The following is a 23,034-nucleotide window of genomic DNA, read 5'->3' on the forward strand; positions in this document are numbered from 1 at the left end:
TGGTTCATTTCAGCTGTGTCACCATGGTAACTCAAGAGATCTGGTGTTACAGGATGGATATTATGGACACAATCTACCTCTTACTGATTGGTTACCAGGGTAGAAGAAGTCATGTTGGATGTGTTACTATGGCAATAAAAGGCAGCACATATGTGTTACCGTGGTAATAACTATTGTAATAACAGTCAGTCCAGCTGTGTTACCATGGTAATAACCATTGTAATAACAGTCAGTACAGATGTGTTACAATGGTAATAACCACTGTAATAACAGTTAGTCCAGCTGGGTTACCATGGCAATAATAATTGTAATAACAGCCAGTCCAGATGTGTTACTATGGTAATAATCATTATAATAAAAGTCAGTCCAAATGTGTTACCATAGTAATAATCATTGTTAAAAAAAAGTCAATCCAGATGTGTTACCAGGGTAATAATCATTATAATAACAGTCAGTTCAGATGTGTTACCATGGTAATAATCATTATAATAACAGTCAGTTCAGATGTGTTACCATGGTAATGCAGGTCCTTGCAGATGGCCACAGGGTCGCAGTCTCCGTTGTCTTCCAGGCAGCGGTCAACAGGGGGCACAACCTTCTCCAGACACTGGACTCCATTACCCAAGTACCCCGGCAGGCACTCGCACTGACGCTCGTTCTGGAGGAAACAAATTACTGAGTGCTCAGATTAAAATCAGGTTATGTGTTTATATATGGTTGGTCAGTGAATCTGTTTCTCTTGAACTAGTTTTATAAACCAGTATTGATATACTTTATGCGTATTTTAAGATATTATGTCATATAAGACATATTAAGAAACGTGTTTGGGCTTCTTTAGTTTAATTTTTGGCCTGCCACACTGAAACTTTCTCTGTCCTGGATCTTGCCAAACAAAAACAAAACAAAAAAAACAAAACGTCTTCATTCTTAATCCTGATAACATTAAACACAGTGATGAAAAAAAACAAGATTTTGAAGAAAAAAGATAAACAAAGGTTTTTACTCACCGGACCAGTGAACTTGCAGGTGGCAAAGTCACTGCAGCCACCATTCTGCTCTTCAATACACCTGGAATCCAAACAGACAGCAGCCTCATGTCACAGCTCTTACAGCGAATTACCCCATTTTAACGAAGGACTTTGAATGTTGAATATAAAATCGCCTTAAGAAGAAGATAAAAATATGGAAGCGAAACAGGTATATATACTGTAATTCAGAGAAAATGATTGGCCACACCCACCGGTTGATGGGCTCACAGGAGTAGCCGTCTCCTTGGTAACCGCTGTGACAGCTGCAGTTGACGAGCAGTCCCGTCTGGTTACAGTCTGCGTTCTGGTGACAGCCACCATTGTACTCGGAGCAGAGGTCTGGAGCTGCAGAGAGTTTCATAAAAGTTTCGTCTGATTATATTTCACTGAAATTGTACCCCCACCCCCTCCCCATAGCTTTCATGTGACAAATAAAATGAAATGATTGATTGATATTTGTTATTTGCATATCCCTCCCATCATGTGCAGTATATTAACAGCATACAGCAGCATGGGACAGATTTCTTTGCAACCATTTTTCTTAAAATGTCATAACTTGTTACATAATTGTTGACTTAATCTTCAATATATGTACAATATACAGAATAACGATAGCACTGATACTTTACTAACATTAGGTTGCATATGTTTGGGAACCTGATAGCTGATGTTAGCAATGAAATAGTACCAAAATAACGTAAAACTATTATTACACTTGAAGGAACACTCACGGACAAAGTCATACTTCTTGGAATAATACGGCGACCGTAGGAGTTAAAATGCGCTCAGAATGGGAGGGACTAGAAAGTAATATTCAGTTGGTTGTCATATACAATTTCATCGCTAGATGGGAGAAATTCTTACACAATGTAGCTTTAAGCCTTGAACCTGTTGGGTTGCAGCTGAAAGACTTGGGCTAAAATTGTCATAGAGAATACATCTCAGCAACACATTCATTTAATGTAATATACAGTCAGATCTACTCGTGCCCTAGATGGGGCAGTCATATTAAAAGACTATTAACTTACACATTCACACAGACAGACATTTTTTGCCAGATGTCCTTCTTGCAATTGGCAGCTGCAACTGTGTTGCTTTTAGCCTGGATTATGTGTTTAAAAAAAATGCTGCTTTGCATCAGGAAAACATGGGTAGACTTACCACCGTTGTGTGACTGCTTAGCCAGATTGCGCTTGTAAGGGTTAGTGAAGCCAGATAACGAAAGATATCCTGGGTATGTTGAACTTGCCTGTTAGTACAGGCCTCTGAAGTAACCAAGCCTCCCCCATAACACCCACATCATCAAGTCAGGAACATTACCTCAAACCACCTGACCATGTGTTTCACTGCTACAGACAAGACTGAAGGCAAAATTCCCCAAAATAAGCAGGAAGTGAAGCTGGCATCCAGGGTAGAAAATAAAATAATTTTTCATGGGGCAATTTTGGGTGATTTTTGCCCCTGATGTTTAAAAATTAGGTAGGTAGGCATTTACATACCCAATCACAAACCCACTCAAATTAAGCTGTAAGTCAAAACTGTAACTCCATATATTTTTTGTTTATCTGAATGAGAAAGAAGTCGTTTATTTGAGCCACAGTAGGGTCAGGGTGATCTGACATCCTGTAGCAGGTCTTCAGCCAAGAATTTAGAAGTATTCATTGTTATCAAGTGTTGAAGGTCAGAGTTTTATACTCTGTCAGTTTCTCTTTCTTTTATGGCTGCAAAGACATGTGTAATCTGTCATTAAAGGGGTGATAGAATGCAAAACCGATTTTACCCTGTCATAGTTGAATAACGACAGTTCGGTGGGTAAATAGGACATACATAGAAGCTCAAAATCCCATTGACACCCCTTTACTATGAAAATCTCATATTTTGAAACTGCCGCTGAAAACGGGCGAATCTCAACAAATCTGGAAGCTTACGTAAGCATCTCAAGACCTGTACCTTTGGCACGCCCATGGGTGTATTAAGAGAACGGTCACACCCCAACATTTACATAGGTTACACAACTGACCTGAGATCAGCTAGTCTTCTGAATCTAGGTCACGCAGATCTCTGCTATTCCATTACAAAATTCACTTCTGAAACTTTTTTATGCAAGAAATCAACCATGTAAAGCTCAAATATGGGCCGTTTTATTTAAAGTGATGGTTAATTGCAAATTTTGTCCGACTGTGTGTCGGAGTAGAGCGGCCGGTGCTGCCTGGGTTGCTACATCGCCACTCTGCCCGTCCTCCTTCACAGACCCTGGCCTGCTGTGAGCTCGATTGAGCTCTGTCACGGCCAGGAGCCCGCTGCTCAATACCCGCGCAAACTCACCCTTTTCTGGGTGACTGGACTACCTAACGCCGCTGCCCTGACAGAGCTCCAGGGCCTGCAGCTCGCCATTCTCCCTCCCCTGTTCCTGCTAAATGGTCGGCCAGTGAGTGACTGAGAGTGCGGTCAGCGAGCTTCTTACGCCTGCAATCTCTTACCGCAGGTTCCAGTTAATGGATATGTGTGTTGAGTTATATAAACAAACAATCGGGGAAATAAACTCCTCTTGTCTGCGAGTCTCATTGATAGAGCCGCGGTGAGCTGGAGTCCATCAATGAGAGCTAGCTAGCCTCCTCCTAACACCTCTGACATTCACAAAAGTGCATTCAATTGAAATCCAAAATTGGAAAAGTGTTAGCTAAGCTTTGTAAGACCTTGTGGAACCTGTAATATACATGCCGTGACGAAATTCAAACTGTAAATATACTATAATTATGCCGAAAGTGTAGCTAGCTAGCTGCAATTGTTTCCCATTGTATTGAATGGGACATATAGCTAGCTAGCTGCTCGTCCTAACAAGACGCCTCGTGTTCATAAAAATGCCTTAAAATCTAATCAGACACAACAGTTAGCTTTATAAGACATTGGGGTAGATGTTATATAAGTGGTGTGACGAAATTCAAACCGTAAATATATTATAGTTATGCCGGCAGCCAGCCGCGGAGCCCCGGTAGTGCAGTATCCACAAAGGGTGACTTTGCCCTGGGTATGGAGCCCAGCAGGCTGCCGCTTTCTCGTCAGACTTTGTGGAGCTCCTAAAGTCCGACACGTCTTACCAAATTTGCAATTAGCCATACATTTTCGTAAAATGGCCCATATTTGAGCTTTATATAGTTGATTTCTCGCATAAAAAAGTCTCAGAAGTGAATTTGGTAACAAAACATTGCAGTGTCTGTATTACGAGATTCTGTCGCGTCTCTAATGTGTGTGTATTGGGGATTCGCTCAACCAATCAGCGCGCGTGCGTCTCTAATGTGTGTGTACACTCACGTGGCTCTGGACTGCAGAAGGTGCCGTTCCCTTGAAACCCAGATTGACACTGACAACCAACACCTGGCACACAGTCGGCTTGAGCATGGCACCCCCGGCATTCCTCTGGGATGGAGCCTGGACAGCAAACGGATAGATAATTCATCAAAGAAGGAAGTTAATAAGGTAAATGGGGCTTTAAAACTGTAAAATGATTTTAGCAACATGTCTGTATGACAACAAGTAACAACTAGAAAGCATTAAGAGAGCACAAATATCCACCAAGGCTGTACATCCTCTAAACTAAACTAGCAATAACACCTTGTGGTTTTATGCCTCCACCAACCGGTCAAATTGCAGTTTACATCCATGTCTGTCCACACCCACAGTCTTATTTTATAAGTGCAGACAATAATCAAAGTAGTACTCTCTCAATAATCAAAGTGCAAACAGAACTGACTGAACTATTTTTTTCTTTGAGTATGATACACTGCTCAGCCTAAGATATGGTCACATTTTACAGTGATTATGTTCTAAAGCACAAATAAATAAACATCAAACACTCAACAGATGATTTTGTGGAGACAGATGCTCTTTTCTCCTCCATTGTATTTCATTCACTGCAGCAGTCAACAAGGAAGTAGCTACTCTAGTATCAATTTATGACAATTTTAAGACGAGGGGATAACATTTGTCTTTGTTTAATATCATTAAAAGTAAAGTTAGACTTTGCTGATCCGGACTCATTTGAAAAAAGACAGTGAATAAGAGGGAGATTTGCGCAAGCAAGCAGCAACACTGAACGGCAGACTGCAGACCTGTGTCTTGGGCGAGCAAGAGGGAGAGTGGCGGGACCCTCTAACATTCTGACACTGGGTTTTACAGCAGCTTTTTTCCAACTGCAACTCCGCTACCACTCTGGAAAAGTTAACTCGGAGTCAACTTTGGAGAATGAGCAGGTGGGGAGGGATCTTCCATGCTAATTTTGAGGTCAAAGCCAGACTCTGTCATGCTGGCTGCGACTCTGCACTTGTTAACTGATATCGCAAGACAACTTTTCACCTTGACAAGAAACGTCACGTTTTAAGTGTATTTGTTGGTGAAATGGGAGTTATCGCTACATTGACATGTATACCAGTGAATAAGTTCCAGTGAGAAACATGCTGGTTTTACTTGGAGACAATTATTACAGAGCACAGAGTACTGATAAAGAGCTCCGTCACATGGTGCAACAACAATCTGAAGCTCATTAGCATCAAAACCACAGCTTGTGGTGGACTACCAGAGGAACAGGGTAGATAAGTTGTAGCCATTATAGGAGACAATGCTTCAAATATGGATGTTGCTGCAAAGAAGCTACAAATTCTAAAACATGAATGCTTCACACACATCTTCAACCCTAAATATTGTAAAGAAGATCTAAACCAGGGGTCAGCAACCTTTTTAATATGAAGTGCCATTTTAAAATGTTCTTGTTCATCAGTGTGCCATATCAGCTTTAAGCCTGCCGTCATCTTCCAAGCCTGCTCAGGGAGTGTTATTTTTTTCCTTTGTGCTGCATTCTGTTCAGATTGGAACACAAAAAACACTCTTGCACACGTATAGCTAGTGTGCCATTGGTTGAGCTACCGCTTGCCAATGGTTGCTGACCCCTGATCTAAACAAAGTTTCAAGATTAGTGTCACCAATTCAGTATTTTACCAAATGTCTCCCCTTCTGTTCCTGAGTGATGGCGTTATATAATGGCCAGAACATTATGATGTCACAATGACGTGCAGTGCCAAAAATTGCAGGTCCTTGAATGGCCACTTGAGGCTGGCTCTAAAAATTATTCAATCTCCATAGACCCCGTTGTTAAAATGGTCAATTTTACAGCAGAAATAATGTTTATAGTCTGGTGCAAAAATGGTTGTCAAATGGGAAAGAGAGATCTGTCATAACTCTGCCCACTTTAGGGGCAGAAGTAGCTCAAGGGGCAGGGACAACTGCCCCTCACTCCCTCACTCTGACATCTCTCCATTAATGCATGTATCAGGTCCTGTTTTTGCATGTATGTATGTATTTCAGGCCTGTATGTAAAGTGTAACAATGGCAACAACAACAACAATAGAGTGTAGATGTAATTTCCCCTTGGGGATTATTAGCAGTATGTCTTTCTTATTAGGTGTGAATTGTTGTGTGGGGGATCTGAAGGAAAAAAGTAGAAAGGGATTGACTCCTTTCTTTCAATGAACTTTGTACTAATGAATGTCCTAAATTTCTCTTTTTTTACAGAGAGGATTCACAGCTGCCAGGGCCCATTGAATTGGGCCTGGGTATCGTCAATATTCCGATTCACAAGGTCCTGAATTGTTTTTTATTGCTGATTCAATTTTATTTTCAATTCGATATCACTTAGGTTAGTGACATTTCAGTTACAAAACCAATATAGGTGGGATATGAAAGATATTCTACAATTCTACAAGGTTCCCTCTAACCTGCTGCATTCTTAAAAGTATCAATGTTTACATTCAGAACTGACCCCAAAGCAGTTACATTAATTTACTTTTTATATAACATGAACACACAATAAAGTGCAGCTCTACAGACTCTACAGTGATTATTGAGTGAAATTTCTTTCAGATATCTTGAGGTGACAGAGAAACCCCTTTGAAAATGGCCATGCCAGTTTTTCTTTGGAGAGTTATTTAACCCCCTTGCCGACAAGCTAGCATTACATAGTTTTCTACCAATGGAATTCCTTAGGTCGTATAGTTTCATATGAGACAGAGAAAGATCAATTCTTGGATTTTATGAATAGATTCTGGATCATTTAAATGAAAATTGATAAAAAAATAAATAAAAAAACAGCCCTACAGTGAACCACATGTAGTGTAGCTCTCCTGTAGCCACCACCTCCTTCTCTTCCTGCCACCAGTAATATGTGTAAAAGGGAAGCCAGCATGGACTACATGCACACAGACACTAGAGGCTGACACTCTGTTGCTTCTTAAATGCCAGCATGCTATTTGAAATCACACACTGGAGCAACAACCCGTTCTCACTCCAAACTCGTAAAATACGTACGCTTGGGCAGTGGCTGTCAGCGTCAGATACGACGCAAAAAGCACCCTTGAGCGTGTGTGTAGAACACACCGGGGAGAGCAGCAGCTACACGGCGCTTGAAGATGACGTAGCGTAACGGTAGCGAGTAGTATGAAAGCCCGGAAATCTGCATAGGGAGGTTGGTTGGGGTAGTGGATGGGTCAAACAACACGGGACTTTCACCCAGGAGACCGGGGTTCGTGTCCCACGTGTCATGTTTCCTGAACCCAATTGTCCCGTTCTTCTTTTCCTAAACCCAACCGTCCCGTTCTTGTCCCACATGTCATGGAATCAAAAGTGACGCCAATAGTCCCAACCAAGCACGTTTAAATAAAGCCCTTTTAGATATGACGCTAAAGGAGACTTTCAGCATCAATAACAACGCCAAAGGCACCTGACCAAGCATCCGTATTTTACGCGATGGGGGTGAGAATGTGTTGCAACGGAGCAACATAATGCCGACATTGTTTGGTTCTGTGTGTTGGCTGCTAAACAGATACCACAGACAAGTTATGGTAAAACTCAACAGTATCATTGATTATTTATCTCTTCCATCACAGATCATGCCACGGGACAGATACAGAACAATATCTTGAAACTTCGTCTTAGCGACCCTAATGAGCTGTCCATAATGACAGAAAAAACAAACTCTTCCGATTAAAACCCCTGACGGACACTATCAAAAATGCATGCAGGTCATTTTATTATCTCCATAGAGACCTGGCTGTGGAAGAAAGGAAAAAAAATCAGAAAGAGGATCTATAAAATGGATCCAGGATGGCCCCATATGTGAAATGGATGGACACGAGTGAAGTATTAGTCTGCACCCCACAGCACACTCTTGTAAAACTGTGCAGAGGACGTTGAAACAATGAGATGGCTCATTCTACACAAGGAATTCTCTCAGTCCCAGCAAACAAACCCATGACACACAGAGCTTTCATTGAGGAAACTGACTGCTGAGATAGTCTGTGGCAAGCCTCTACGCACAGCTCCTGCCTGCGCACCTGCAGGTCATCATCCTGCACATATCGCTGATGTCCATACAGAAGGCCCCAGAGAGAGAGCCACCATGGTTCACAGAAGGTGTAAACATTGCCAAAGCCAGGACCAGGTGATGTTGCCAGCACAGCATGGCAGTTGAAATAATTAGTTTTACATTATGTAAATACAGTATTGTAAATAGTGTTTTTTCTATGTTTTTTCTATATATTCAGTAGTAAATATTTGGTTTGAAAAAAAGTGTTATAATGCTCTTTTTTATTTGCACACATCCCATGAGGCTTGATATGTAGTATGCAGTCATTATTCATTTTCATTTTATCTTAGTCCTTCTATTGTAAAAGTAGAGTGACAGACATCACTTCTACATAAAAAAACATATTACAAAATTTCATTATAGACATTTATTATACATGTATCTACTATTTTATTCATACTAGTGGTGTGCCAGTTCAAATCGCGCCTGTTCAAAACTGGCTAATTGCTTGGGCTCCAGTTTTGTTGCTTGCAGCTTTCTCGAGAACCGCTCAACCAAACAACTACACCACTAGGGATGTCACAATACCAGAAATTTAGTAGTCGATACCAATACAGGTGAAATCACATGATTGTCAATACCCAATTTGATACCATGGTAAAAACAAAATAAATCCCATGTACTACTTGTATTTCAGAATAAGTATAAACAATAACAAGAATAACTTTGGTTCCTAAAAAAAGGGAAAGACCCAGGAGACTGTAAAAATTACCACCCAATTTCCCTAATGCAGTTACATGCAGATTATTTAAAAAAAATCTTGGCAAATAGATTAAATAAGGTTATTACTTCTCTAATTCATCCTGGTCAGGTTGGGTTTATTCACGGGCGTAGCTCGTCAGATAATATCAGGCATCTCATTAATATTGCATGGTCTGTAGCTGATAGACAATCCCCAATAGCTGCTATTTCTTGATTCTTTGATGCCGAAAAGGCATTTGATATGGCTGAATAGGGCTATATTTTCAAAATTTTGGAAATGTATGGGTTTGGCAGCATTTTTATAAGTGGACTAAGTTGTTGTATAAGCACCCAGAGGCTACGGTGCAAACTAACGGGTTAATTTCTGAATATTTTCCTCTTGGAAGCGGAACAAGACAGGGCTCACCACTTTCTCCTTTGTTGTTTTGTTTAGCCATAAGGGGGAAGACTAACTTTCCAGGTGTTATGGTAGGAGGTGTAGTGCACAAACTTATGCTTTATGCAGATGGTATATTACTTTTTGTGTCCGAACCTAGCAGATCAATACCCTATCTACCCGGCATCATTGACTCTTTCTTGAAATTTTCAGGTTATAGGGTAAATTCCAAGTCAGAAGCGTTACCTTTAACAGCTCAGTACCCCGTAACAGCCTTCCAATCAGGTGCATTTCAGTGGCCAAAGCAGGGTATCGTATATCTGGGTATCTTATTCCCTCCACAGTTAAAAGACCTTGTTAAAGTTATATGGATATATGGATCCATTATTCAATAAAATCTCTTGATGTGATGTTAATAGCAGGGAAGGTCAATGTTATAAAAATGGTTTGTGATCCCAAGCTGAATTACCTGATCCAGTCTCTTCCTCTGGGAGTCCCCCTGTCATATTTTAAATGGTTTGACAGGATAAAAAAAAGAAAAAGAAAAATGCTAAATTTTAATAAATTACCAAGACCGATTGATAGAGAAGGTTTGGCTCTACCAAAGATGTTGTATTATTACCATGGGTGTTACTGCCTTTGACTCTTTTCCTGCTTCCATCGTTAGCTACATGGTTGCTAGATATACCAAACTTACTTTTCTTCACTTTCCTGGAGCACGGGCGGATAGCTGAAAGGAACATCGCGACTGTTGAAAAAAGGCGCTACGCTTTTCCGTGTCTATTTATTCGCTAAGAGGAAATTCAACAAAAAGCCATTTGCCAATATTAATTATCAAACAAAAGCCAGACACTATATAGTATTAAGTTGCTGTGAGTTGTAGCCTACATTCACCACTTCTAACCAGAGGCAGAATATAAAGTAATTTTGGAGATTATTCCTTCACAGCGCTGTGCAATGCAAGAAAATCTCAGAGCTGAACCGGGCAGACACACCACTTTTCATCAGACTTACCCCGGGTTAATTAAGTAAACTGCTAACTAATAACATTACTGTCGCCAAAATACCCCGCGAATCAAATCCCCTACTTCACCGTTAACCGTCAAGCCACTAAACCTGTATGGAAATGTTAAATTCGTTAAAGATCCGAAACGAAACAACACTCTCTCTCTCTCTCTCTCTCTCTCTCTCCGCGCACACACACACACACACACACACACACACACACACACACACACACACACACACACACACACACACACACACACACACTCCGGTTGTGGTGGTTGATTAACGCAGATATATGCTGATTAGCTCTCATTACGGGCAGGGTGGGTAATCAGATATTAGTCCATGAGGCTAATATCTGATTACTCCATGTTTTTTTGATATGATATTTTGTGATTACATTCTGAATCTGCAATGTTCTCTGTCAGGTAAATCAGTAAGTTAGTAGTAGACTATACAGGGGAGTTGCATTTGAAGTGGTTCGGGGTCTTTCTGTAAGTAATTTTGGGTTACAATTTGGTTTTGATGAATTCTACAAGCAACAATACCACCGTTCCAGACAGGCCCATTTTGAACGGGCACTGCAATAGTGCTTTTAAGAAACGGCAGATTTTTGGTCAAAACGACAAACCCAAATTAAAAGGGGTACAGCTCCCACATACTTTGACACTCAGGGGTGTGCCTGGTGTCATTGGAAAGGAAACACTCAAGTTTCTTTTACAAGTGTCAGGATGATTCTAGGCCTTACTGACACAGAGTTACAGAGGCTGGAATGCAGGTTTTTATTTCCGTCCAAGTCATTCATCTGTAAAATCTGACTAAAATACACTGCTGTAAACACATCTGGTGAGATACAGACAACACAAGGCCATAGCCACATGTGTCAGCTTACTACTGAAAACGAAGTCAAAAGACTCAGAAATTGATTTTATATGAATTTGTTTCTACAGATATGTCTGTGCATTTTTGTTTTGTGCCACCTATATTTTCTTCTATTCCGCCTAAGAGATTTTGATAAAAAAGGGCAAACAAACTGCACTGGCAAGGTTTTTATATAGAAATATAAAAACACACACATGAATGATAAAATAAACTATTTACATAGTGGACCACAGATGCAAATTAGTTGTATAGCTAACACTGGTACAGGGTACAGTGTCACACAAACGTCTTGAAATTAGATAACTCACCAAAGTCGCTCTCTGTAATTAACGTGTGCGTAATCCAACTCAAAAGATGTTTTCTGCAAGGGCGCATGTGTTACACACAGGCTATAAAGGTTCTATACATGGCTATACCAGGGCACAACCTAACTTGATGGCACATTATCATATATCGTTGGAATCGTCTCTTATCGGCTAAAGAGGTAGAGGTAACCATGAAATTGTTACTGTCAATCGAAACAAGGGTGGTCCAAATTGAATGCAGAGATATCTTTTGCTTCTAAGATGTCTGTTTCTGTCCTCCGGGAACCTATTGGCTCATGAGAGGTGTTGTTTGATTCGTAAGACTTTGCAGAACAAATGTAACGTTCCAAGTCTCGCATGAGAAGTGAGAGTCAAAAAGATGTCCAGTAGTGAGCTATTGTTTACAGTTTTTATGTTGTAATTCGGTCAGAAACTTCAAGATTGTGAGACGAACAAGCTAGTTTTGGATAAACTGGCTTGGATATTACATTTGCTTGGACTCTTGGGGATTTATGAAAAAAATTTTTTGGACAATTTCACCGAGGTCGATAAAGGGAAGAATGTGCAGGTATGTAAGCACACTTGAATCGGCGCTGTCCTTTTCAGTGTTATCGCAACTAGATTACCATTTTCTAACTGCTATAAATTATGTTATGCTTTTTGTGTGGGCTTAATGGAATCCTGAGAGTCTAAGCTTTCAACCGATGTGCTGCATGGCCGTATATTTTGAAGATTTAATGCTTCAAAGTTATAATGAAGTTTATGCAGCTTATATTTTTAGCTGGAAGTGTGCCGTCCACGGCACAGTGATCCCTGTGAGGCACCTGGCCCACTGGTCACTTCCTCCTGAGAGAGCCCCACCCTGGTTTTGTGTTGAGCAATCTGTTCTTGCCCCATTATCGCCCTTGCAATTCCTGCCTGTTAAGCTGTATGGTGAGGAAAAAACACATCCGATAATATCCCACTTAAATGTCGTTTGGACCAAAGTGGCCCGGCTGTTTGAACTGGATCCATATCTGAATACTTCATCAAGTGTTTGGCAAAATCCAAAGTTATGTATATGTATTGTATAGATCTCCCCTTTTTTGGAATGATTGGTTGGAAAAGGGAATTGTCACACTGGGGGATCTGTACCTTCCTTGGCATTTATTTGGAATCCCTAGGTCTCAATTTTTTTGATATTTGCAACTTCTGTGGGGATTTTTGGATGCAGTTCTTCAGCCCCGAAGGCACTAGAATGTTTAGATAAGGGCAGATTTGTTCATGTTTCGAGTTGTATGTTTTGTATTTTGATAAAAGAATAATAAAAAAAAATGTTAATCACAACAACAACAACAAAAATACATACAATAATACCAGACATATCCTTTAAACATCCTTTAACATCCTGGACTCCCATACATTTATTGCATTAATTAAACACGAATGGATTGCATTCAGGTCACATTCAGGATGGAAACTCACCTAAATCGATCTGGCAGTAATCACCCTCCCAGCCCGGTTTACAGACACACTGTCCAGAACCTTCAATGCCTTCATCACACCTTCCCTGCACCCCACAACTGCAGACTGTAAGAGAGAAAAAACATGACTCAACCTCCATTGGTGTAACATAAGTGCATGCTATTATGAGGGGCCCTTAAATGTTTATTAAGCACGACTGCTTGCTCGGTTTGCAAGTGTGCTCAGTTTGTAAGTCTTGGCAGATTTTGCGCTTAAAATAACACGCATACCACATATTGCATCATCTCGTCACATGATCAAATAAAGACTTGACATTGGGCAACATCAACATACAAACATCATTGTATATCTGTATATGACAAAATACCTACAAAAATAATAAATTATTCCTTTAATTGAATAGTTTGTGCTGTTTATAGTTTGCATAGTGTATGTAAAATAAGCATATCATTTTGTATCATATCTCCGAGGTGGTGATCTGAATAATAATCTCACAATAGAGTTGTGAATTTCAGGGTTTCAGGCAGCAACAACAGTCTGGTTAACCTTCTCCTCAGACAACGTTAGGTGAGGGACAGTTGGAGCTCTTTGATGCTTTGATCGACATGAACCCTTCTTGGTTGAAACATCAGAACGCAACATGAACAACTGTGTTGTGCGGAAGAATTCTGTGAAAGTCTAAGATAGAAGCCTGTGTACATAAAACATGAAGGAGGGAAGTTTACTACAACCCCACAACTTCAGTCACATACCTTCATATTCGTGTGCTCCGCTAACAATGAGCTGAAACCTGATTTTAGCAGTTTAAATCAGTTCACTTTCTCATTCTGGATCAGTTTGGGATTAATTCAGTAACCACGGCGACAGGTTCTGTTCCTCACTGCAACAACAAAGCATTTTAAAACCACCACAGCTCTGATTTACACCTCTGACTTGCTTCTTCTGCTGTGTTGATGAACCTTTAGGAGATCATTGAATGAGAACTTTGAAACAGAAACAGCGGATGATCAGCAGCTGTTTGATATTCTTTAACCCAGTCGGCTGGGTGACTCTTAGCGAAGACGGCTGGCAGGGTTGTCCTGAGCTGGAAACACACCCTGCTTTGTGATGGTGAGTGTGGAGCGTTGCTATGGCGACAGACTGCAGGAGAGCTGATAGGGGAGAGATGGCGGTGCGTCTGCTAACCAGATTATTATTATTTTTGGGTGGGTGGGTGGAGGTGAGGGTGAGGGAATAAAAACGCATTATTTGAGGATAAAGAAAAGTTCTCATGCCCATTGTGGTCCTGTAGCTGTATTCATAATTGTGCATTAAGGAGTGACACCGAAAGGTAGGGCGGCTACGTGCGTAGGCTCAGTTCCTACACTGTAGCTAAGGCTCGCCTCCTCAAAAATGTAACTGCACATTGAGGCTACAAGATAAAAAGAACTGTGATTGGTCAACTCATCTAGCTTTGTGTTTCAGAGATTGTTGGTAGTGAAAACAACATAAAACAAGCTATAACAGGTAATCTACTAGCCTGACACGCCAGATGGTTGGTTAACACAGAACCATCTGAGAAGCCTTCATTGGAAACTGTTTAAGGGCAGGATCCTTCAAAAGAAATACCTGGCAGGTGATTGAATGAACCATCTGTCTATCATGCCGCCACTGTTGTTTTGAACAGTCGCGCCGCCACACACACCTAAGCCGCACCCGTAGCTGCCAGTAGCTCCTTACCGGATGCTGATTGATGCAGTTAGCTGGTTGTTAGGACACATACGCATTACTTGAAGCCTGACTAGATGGATTTTTGCGTGATCTTGTGATATTGTGAGAATCCAGCTGCCGTTCAAGTTATCTACTTCTTTTTAGCGACACACATCTGACAAAGCAATTTCCATTGCAAACCTACATGCCGTAATCGTCACTATGACTGCACAGCAGTAGTCTCATATTTAATAATGTAGTTGAAATCTGAGTTACCTGAGAGTAACTCTAGTTGTGTAAATATGTGTTTAGTGATGACACAATCTGCTGCCGAGGATATTTGTCATTTCAACCGGTGAAAGTAATGGAAAGTAAAAGTGAGAAGCTGCTATGTGAATATTTTAAACATAGGTCTTTGCTAATAAAAAAAGAGCAAGGAGATATACAGGCCAGAGATGGGGACTCAAGTTTGAGGCTTAGACTCGAGTCGCACTTAAGTCGCACACACAGTGACTTCAGACTTGACTTGAGACTCGTCCTCAAAAGCCACTCGGACTCAAGGTGCGGGACTTCATTTTTAGGAAACGTTTTTTAGGAGCTGAATGTTATTCCCCTCCCTTCGTAACCTATAACCTACCTATGTAACATCTAATACGTAACATATTTGTTTGTTTGTTTGCCAAACTTTTGTATTTGATTTACATAACCATTTACGTCCCACTGGCTGCAATGTTTGAATTCCTTATATATAGCTATGCAGTGTTCTAAGCAGCCTGGATGGAACGCAGCAGGTGATACAACACTCATTATAACCACCAGATTTGAGACTTGACTTGGACTCTAGCTCAGATTGTGAGCATCTCTGATACAGGCCAAGGTAATTTGAGTTTTATTTATCAACCTTTCAAAAGCTAAAGCTAACATGATGCTAAAAACATATATATATCTATATATATATATATATATATATATATATATATATATATATATATATATATATATATATATATATATATATATATATATATATATATATATATATATATATATATATATATATATATATATATATATATATATATATATATATATATATATATATATACAGTGCCCTCCACAATTATTGGCACCCCTGTTTAAGATGGGGTCATGGACTTCTAAAAATTCTCCTTTTTTTTAAGCAACATAGAACCCAAATGCAAAAAAAGAGAAAAAAAAACTTGAAATCATGTGTCCCACAATTATTGGCACCCCTAACAATTCCGCTGAAAAATGTAATTGATTTTTTTTTAAATATATTTTTCTGTAGTTGCTAAAGTTGGTCAGGGTATCTAGGAACTTTTAAATAGTAATTCATGACTTCCTGTTTCCCTGGGGTATAAATATGACGTGACACAGAGTCCTAATTCTCTTACCCATTTGTCAACATGGCGAAGACAAGAGAACACACAATTCAAGTTAGGCAGATGTGTGTCAACCTTCATAAGTCAGGCAATGGCTACAAGAAAATAGCCACTCGCCTTAACTTGCCCGTATCTACAGTCAGAGGAATCATTAAGAAGTTTAAAACAACGGGAACAGTGACAAACAAGGCTGGAAGAGGTCCCAAGTTCATCTTGCCACAACGCACAGTGAGGAGGATGGTAAGAGAAGTAAAAAAAAGTCCTAAGCTCACTGTCACAGAATTGCATCAAAGAGAGGCATCTTGGGGTCACGAAGTCTCCAAAACAACCATCAGACGCTCTCTACATGCCAACAAGCTGTTTGGGAGGCATGCAAGGAAAAAGCCTTTTCTCACTAACACTCACAAACGTAAACGTTTGGAGTTTGCTAAGCGGCACTGGGACTTCAACTGGGATCGTGTGCTTTGGTCAGATGGGACTAAGATTGAGCTTTTTGGCAACAAACACTCTAAGTGGGTCTGGCGTAAAACAAAAGATGAGTATGCCGAAAAGCACCTCATGCCCACCGTGAAGTATGGTGGAGGATCTGTGATGCTTTGGGGCTGTTTCTCTTCCAAAGGCCCTGGGAACCTTGTTAGGGTGCATGGCATTATGAATGCTTTGAACTACCAGGACATTTTAAATAAAAACCTGATGGCCTCTGCCAGAAAGCTGAATATGGGTCGTCACTGGGTCTTTCAGCAGGATAATGATCCTAAACATGTGGCAAAATCTACACGAAAATGGTTCAGCAGTCACAAACTCAAGGTCCTCCCATGGCCATCTCAGTCCCCAGACCTCAACCCAATCGAAAACCTGTGGGGTGAGCTAAAGAGGAGAGTGCATGAGAGAGGACCCAGGACTCTGGATGATCTAGAAAGATTGTGCAAAGAAGAATGGTCAAAGATCCCTCTCTCTGTGTGCTCCAATCTTGTGAAATGTTATAGAAGGAGATTAAGTGCTGTCTTGTTGGCAAAAGGGGGTTGTACAAAGTATTAACATCAGGGGTGCCAATAATTGTAGGACACATGATTTCAAGTTTTTTTTTTCTAAATGTGTGATTTTTTTTTACCACCAAAGTAATGTTGGATTTTTCTCTTTTTTTTGCATTTGGGTTCTATGTTGTTTAAAAAAAAGGAGAATTTTTAGAAGTCCATGACCCCATCTTAAACAGGGGTGCCAATAATTGTGGAGGGCACTGTATATATATTCATATCTTATGATATTCTACTGTGAAAACTGTCCATAAAAAATGAAAGGAAGATCTCACAAAGTCTTGATATAGTTTGGGTTCAAAAACAGTGTCTGTGTTCCAAATCACATACCTTTTCGATTTACTTTTACTATGTACTACAGCTGCCTTTAAAAGTGTAGACTGTTGCATACAGTATGCATACAACTGTGACATAATTACATAACATTGTGCCTTAAACTTTGCCCCCTCTTGCTCATATACACTGCAAAAAGTGACCGGATGCAGTAGGACATAGTATTTTTGGCATACTGTATTTGATATACTAAATATTTTTCTCGCATACGAAATAGTATGGTAGTATGGGTATTTGAACGCAGAGGCCGTTTTAGTTTTGGTTGAGTTTTGTGTTTCCTGGTTTTGGTCTACCTGTGCAGTTGGGGCCGTAGTGGTTGGTGGTACAATGTTCGCAGGCTGTTCCTCTGAAACCTTCATGGCACCTACATCTTCCTGAACCACGCATCCCATCGTCACAGTCACCATGGTTACCACAAGGGGCTTCTAGCCCACCTGGACAAACTAAAACACACAGAAGAGGTGGAATCAAAAAATGGATAGAGGACAAACAAAAGAAAGCATATAAAACATTTTTAAAAATATTCCAATTATGGTCTTACAAAAACCATTAAAAAAAATACAGCAGAAAAAAAATATATATGCTTGTCATATATATATTGGATCACAAACGCCTGCAAAAAGATAAAATACTCCATCAAAACAATTCATTTAAGTATAGAACTATAGATGCACAGAATAAACAAAACAAATATAAAAATAAGTTTACTAATATGATGAGGATATGTAAGACTGAATAAACTGAAAGGGCAATTGGTGGGTGCAGATTTCCGCCAGGGCATGGTCTGTTTCACAATGTTAATTTAGTGTGAATTTTCCCAGTTGGGAACTAATTTTTACGATTATTCCGACACCACGTGAATGCAGCACAAACGGCCTATGTCTTATAATGTTCACAAAGTGAAAAATAATTTGTGTATCTGCCCCGTGTTTCGGATCTGCTCCAAAATGTAATGGGTTCTTCCCTGGCCCATGCTACATACGTCCATCAAGTTTTATGAAAATCGGGCCACAAGTTTTGCTGTAATCTTGCTGACAAACAAACAAACCAACAAAAAAAACGGAACAAACACATAACCTCTTTGGCCGAACACAGCATTAAAGGCATATGTATTTTGTTGAAAAGCATTATTACAAACGGATCTAGAAACTCAAACTACTCTCAGTATTTTATTGCTAACGATAACACCAAAAATAAGATGGATGATGTAATTAGTGGTTTTAATACATTTGTGTGTTGACCAAAAGTGGCAAAAGCATTGTTGTGAATCTGTTACATTCCATTCTGTGAAAACTCTGAAAAAAGCCCCTCTCATCTATTTCAATCATCATCCTTTCATTAATTGTCACCCTCAGGACTCTTAACATTTGCAGCTCCACAAATTGTAAGGCTCTAAGAATAGCTCTAGGGGGCAATATTTTCTCCAGACCTCTCTGGGGAGGATGAGATGAATGTCTGACCAGAGGAGCATCTTCCCTATTTGCCTTTCTTACCTTGACAGTCTCGGCCGTAGTGGTTTTTGCAGCACTTTTGGACCCAGGAAGGAAACTGACAAACTCTCTTACAGCCCAGCCGCCCCCCAAGATCATCCAGGTCAAGGAAAGATGGATAGCGGCGGCCATACCTGAAGGACCTAAATTGCGAACATTGCTCTGTGTTTCCCTGGAAGAAGGCAAGACTGAAATTTATCTCGACATAGGTTAGGTATTGTACAAGCTGCTAATGTTCAGAATTTTGAGCAGATCTTACCGTGTCTTGGTGTCTGAAGGGGCAGGATGGAGGGAAGAGGCAGCGTCCACAGCGCCCCTGAGACATTTTAAGACAGAAAGCTTTAGTCCAGCTACCAAAAAAAGTAGGAAGGCTGACATCAATGTAATAACCATGGCAGTGTGGTATCGGCATTTGCAGTAGTGGTGGTGAAACAGTGGTATTAGTAACAATAGTTACTGGGGTAGCTGTATTAAGGCCCAGTCATATCCATGTGGCTTCATGAAATGTTTTGTTCTAGAGGCTTGGTGACTAGAGCTGCAAAGACCAACTAATTAATTAATTAGTTACAATTAATTGCCAACTATTTCGATAATCAATTAATCGGTTTGAGTCAAAAATTCTCAGATTCCAGTTTCTTAAATCCAAGTATTTTCTAGTTTGTTTACTCCTCTATGACATTTAACTAAATATCTTTGAGTTGTGGACAAAACAAGACATCATATTAGGCTTTGGGAAACACTGATCAGCATTTTATCCCATTTCCTGGCATTTTATAAACTAAACAATAAATTGATTAATCGAGAAAATAATCGACAGAATAATCAACAATGAAAATAATCGTTAGTTGCAGCCCTATTGTAGCCGTAAGGGACACCTTGCAGAGATAGTTGGTGACAGCTAATATGCTAGCGCTAGAGTCACAATTAAAATAAAGCGATGGCTTCCTTTTTGGACTCTCTGGCTCTTTGTTCCCCCAAAGGTTAGCAATGGCAAGACAGCATGCTCTCGATCAACAGCACGAAGATTTAAAGAGATTTTCTTCATCCCCGAGAGAAATCTACTGATCACAGTATTTCCATTGAATTGATTTAAGTTACAATGAGCAGTAAGTGCTAATACTATCAGTAGTATCACTAGTTTGTAGCCACTCTAGCGGCACATTATGTATCAACTTGCTTTTGTTTTGTCACAATGTCATCTGACATTTGAATGTGTCTTAGCTTTGGTTTTGTGATCATTCCATCCAAAGAATTCAAAAATATGCGCTGATATATATCCAAATGTGTTTATAAGGATAATCTTAACAGACTATCCAACCAAAACGGAGGTAAAAATAGTTTTAACAGTAATTATTTAATTTCAACATTAGCATTTATGTTGTGAGTTTTAAAGCAGTATTAAAAGTAATAGTATTAGCACTACTCACGTGAGTGGTTCTGTTCTCCATGCTGTCGCAGAGTGCTCCCAGGCCAGGTGGTTCCAGTAACTGGTCGATGCCATAGGCCACACCTTCTTTGAAGTCCAGGTAGCGCTCCACTATCCGGGCTGCGTTCTCATTAATCAATACAGCACCCTGAACACACACAGACACACAATCAATAACATTTTAAAAACAGTCAACATACAGCCACAGACCTAGAACAGAATAAAATAAAATAGAACACATATTGGGTGCTGTCTCACGTAACATAGGCTAGGAATGAGAAAAGAAATAAAGTAAAGAAAATAAGGCCCTCTGTAATGACAGACATGCAGACATAAAACAGCCAGCTGCCAGGTGTAGATGCCAACATGGCTCCTTTTTTTGGTTTGTGTGTGTGTGTGTGTGTGTGTGTGTGTGTGTGTGTGTGTGTGTGTGTGTGTGTGTGTGTGTGTGTGTGTGTGTGTGTGTGTGTGTTTTCTCACCACCAGCGTCTTGTCACAGCTGTACTTGATGGTTGATCCATGCATGGTGCGAAAGGACGAGTATTTATCCGGTTGACTGACACCCATCACCTAGACACAAAATCACAGTGATCTGTTTCTAGAGCTACAACAGACAGACAGTCAGTCAGACCCTTCTTCCTGCTTTTGAAGAAGCCTACAGTTTCGGATTTGGATGGATTTTGGATATTATATTATTATTTTGGATATGTATTCATGTTCATGCCACGACTGTGGTGACCCTATGAGCTTTCCTCAGCTCCAGTGCTGGTAAGCAGGGAAGCAGTGGGCAGAAGCATTGTTGTGAAGCTGTTACATTCAAATTCTGTTAAAACTCTAAACCAAGCCTCTCTCATCTGTTTCAATTGGTATCGGTATCATACATTTTTGATGTTGAAGTTTTCCTCCCTGAAGATTTATCTACGTGAACCTACCTTGAACCAATCCTCCTCTCCTCTGGTGCCCCTTTCTTATCTATCTACTCTCACGTCATCAAAGTGAATGGAGCGATTGTTACAAAATTTATATATTCTTGTGTGTCTCATTAAACCTTTAGAACATTGTAAACTGAACCCTACTTCGTGTCACTTTGTTCTCCGAGAGCGTAACTGCTTTCAGAGTAAACTCACAGAGGTCAAGCCAGTAGATGACAGAATACGAACCACAAAACAATCGTGATCGGATTCTTTCGTAACAATGTTGAATCTGTATTTAACATGTCTGGTCACTATGCACTTTATTAGTTTATTTGTATTTATTTGGTCATTATGTCGCTATTTATTCTCTCTGCATTTTTTATTTATTTTTCAGATGTTATTGATGCTGGGCTTTGTACATTGGAAATGTGAATGTTGGACACTAGTGATTGGTCACTAGTTGTTGGTCTTCTAGCCCACTGGTATTTAGGACATCTTACTTACTGTATGTCTATGTTTGTTCATGCATTGTTTGCCTTGCTGAAAAACCGTGGAAAGTTGAAAGTTGATATATAATGTGCACTAACACTGATCACAGATGTAGAGCTCAACAATTAATTGTTTAATGTCAATCATATGGCAATTAACCAGCAACTATTTTGATATCTGATTAATCATTTGAGTCATTTTTCAAGCAAAACGGCTGAAGATTTGCGGCTTTCTTCATCTTAGAACTTTAAGACAGATATTGTCAATAGAAGAATTTTTGTGTTTTGAACTGCTTGTTTGGCAGGAAAAAAGACATTTGAAGACGTCATCAATGGTTTTGTGTAGCTGTGATCAACATTTTAACTATTTTCTTATATTTTATAGACAAAACAATTAATTGAGAAAATAAATGATAAATCCAACACGACAGAGGTGCATATTTTCCTTCTGGGCTGCAATGAACTTCTCATCCTTTAGGGGCCCAATTAGAAGAGTTACGTTTGATTATCAAAGAAGCAAACTTTGTTATTGAGCCAGTCATCCTCCTAATGCCTTTCTCCTCCTCCTCTTCCTACCTTGGAATTGCGTATGATGTGAGCCTTCACCAAGGCAGCCACTTGGTCTCGGTGATCGGGGCTGGAGAGCCAGTGCTGTCTTTCAGCTGGCAGGGAGTTGAGGGCCTTGTCAGTGGGCCAGAACATGGTGAACGGCTGGTGGATGGACATCTGGAGCACAGGAAGTAACCCTGCATCCTGAACAAAGAGTAAAGATTACGGTCAGTAGTACTCACACTCACAGTATAAATTGTGTGTTCTCAGATAAAAAAGTTGAAGAGTGTAGTAGAAAGAGAAGTTGGCATCAGAAAGTAGTTGTAGAAGGATAAATAGTGATAGAAAGATGTGAAGAAGGAAAAAAAGTAGGTGTAATAAGAGGATAGAGATAGATGTAGATGTGTAATTGCTGGAAGGACAAATTAAAGAGGAGGTGGATTCCAGAGTGAGAAGGAAGAGGCAGCATGGGAGATATGGCTGTAGGAATAGAAATAAAACCAGGAGGTGCAGCGTTTTAGTTGTTTTT

The 23,034-nt window shown here is 40.0% G+C and overlaps 1 protein-coding gene across 6 annotated transcripts in view; it reads right to left on the reverse strand.

Moving 5' to 3' along the window:
- stab1 (stabilin 1) overlaps positions 1–23,034 on the reverse strand; it is a 116,471-nt gene that overhangs the window by 38,442 nt on the left and 54,995 nt on the right. For all 6 annotated transcript variants that reach the window (XM_028574840.1, XM_028574839.1, XM_028574841.1 and 3 more), the window contains 11 exons: positions 22,533–22,709; positions 21,035–21,124; positions 20,556–20,702; positions 19,388–19,444; positions 19,132–19,300; positions 17,932–18,081; positions 13,180–13,284; positions 4,341–4,457; positions 1,241–1,373; positions 1,008–1,068; positions 514–658 (listed from right to left, as the gene is read on the reverse strand). In XM_028574840.1, the coding sequence (XP_028430641.1) occupies positions 514–658; positions 1,008–1,068; positions 1,241–1,373; positions 4,341–4,457; positions 13,180–13,284; positions 17,932–18,081; positions 19,132–19,300; positions 19,388–19,444; positions 20,556–20,702; positions 21,035–21,124; positions 22,533–22,709 (1,351 nt within the window). The remainder of the gene's footprint in view (positions 1–513; positions 659–1,007; positions 1,069–1,240; positions 1,374–4,340; positions 4,458–13,179; positions 13,285–17,931; positions 18,082–19,131; positions 19,301–19,387; positions 19,445–20,555; positions 20,703–21,034; positions 21,125–22,532; positions 22,710–23,034) is intronic.

This window comes from Perca flavescens, chromosome 4 (assembly GCF_004354835.1).
Source record: "Perca flavescens isolate YP-PL-M2 chromosome 4, PFLA_1.0, whole genome shotgun sequence".
Classification (NCBI taxonomy): Eukaryota; Metazoa; Chordata; class Actinopteri; order Perciformes; family Percidae; genus Perca; species Perca flavescens.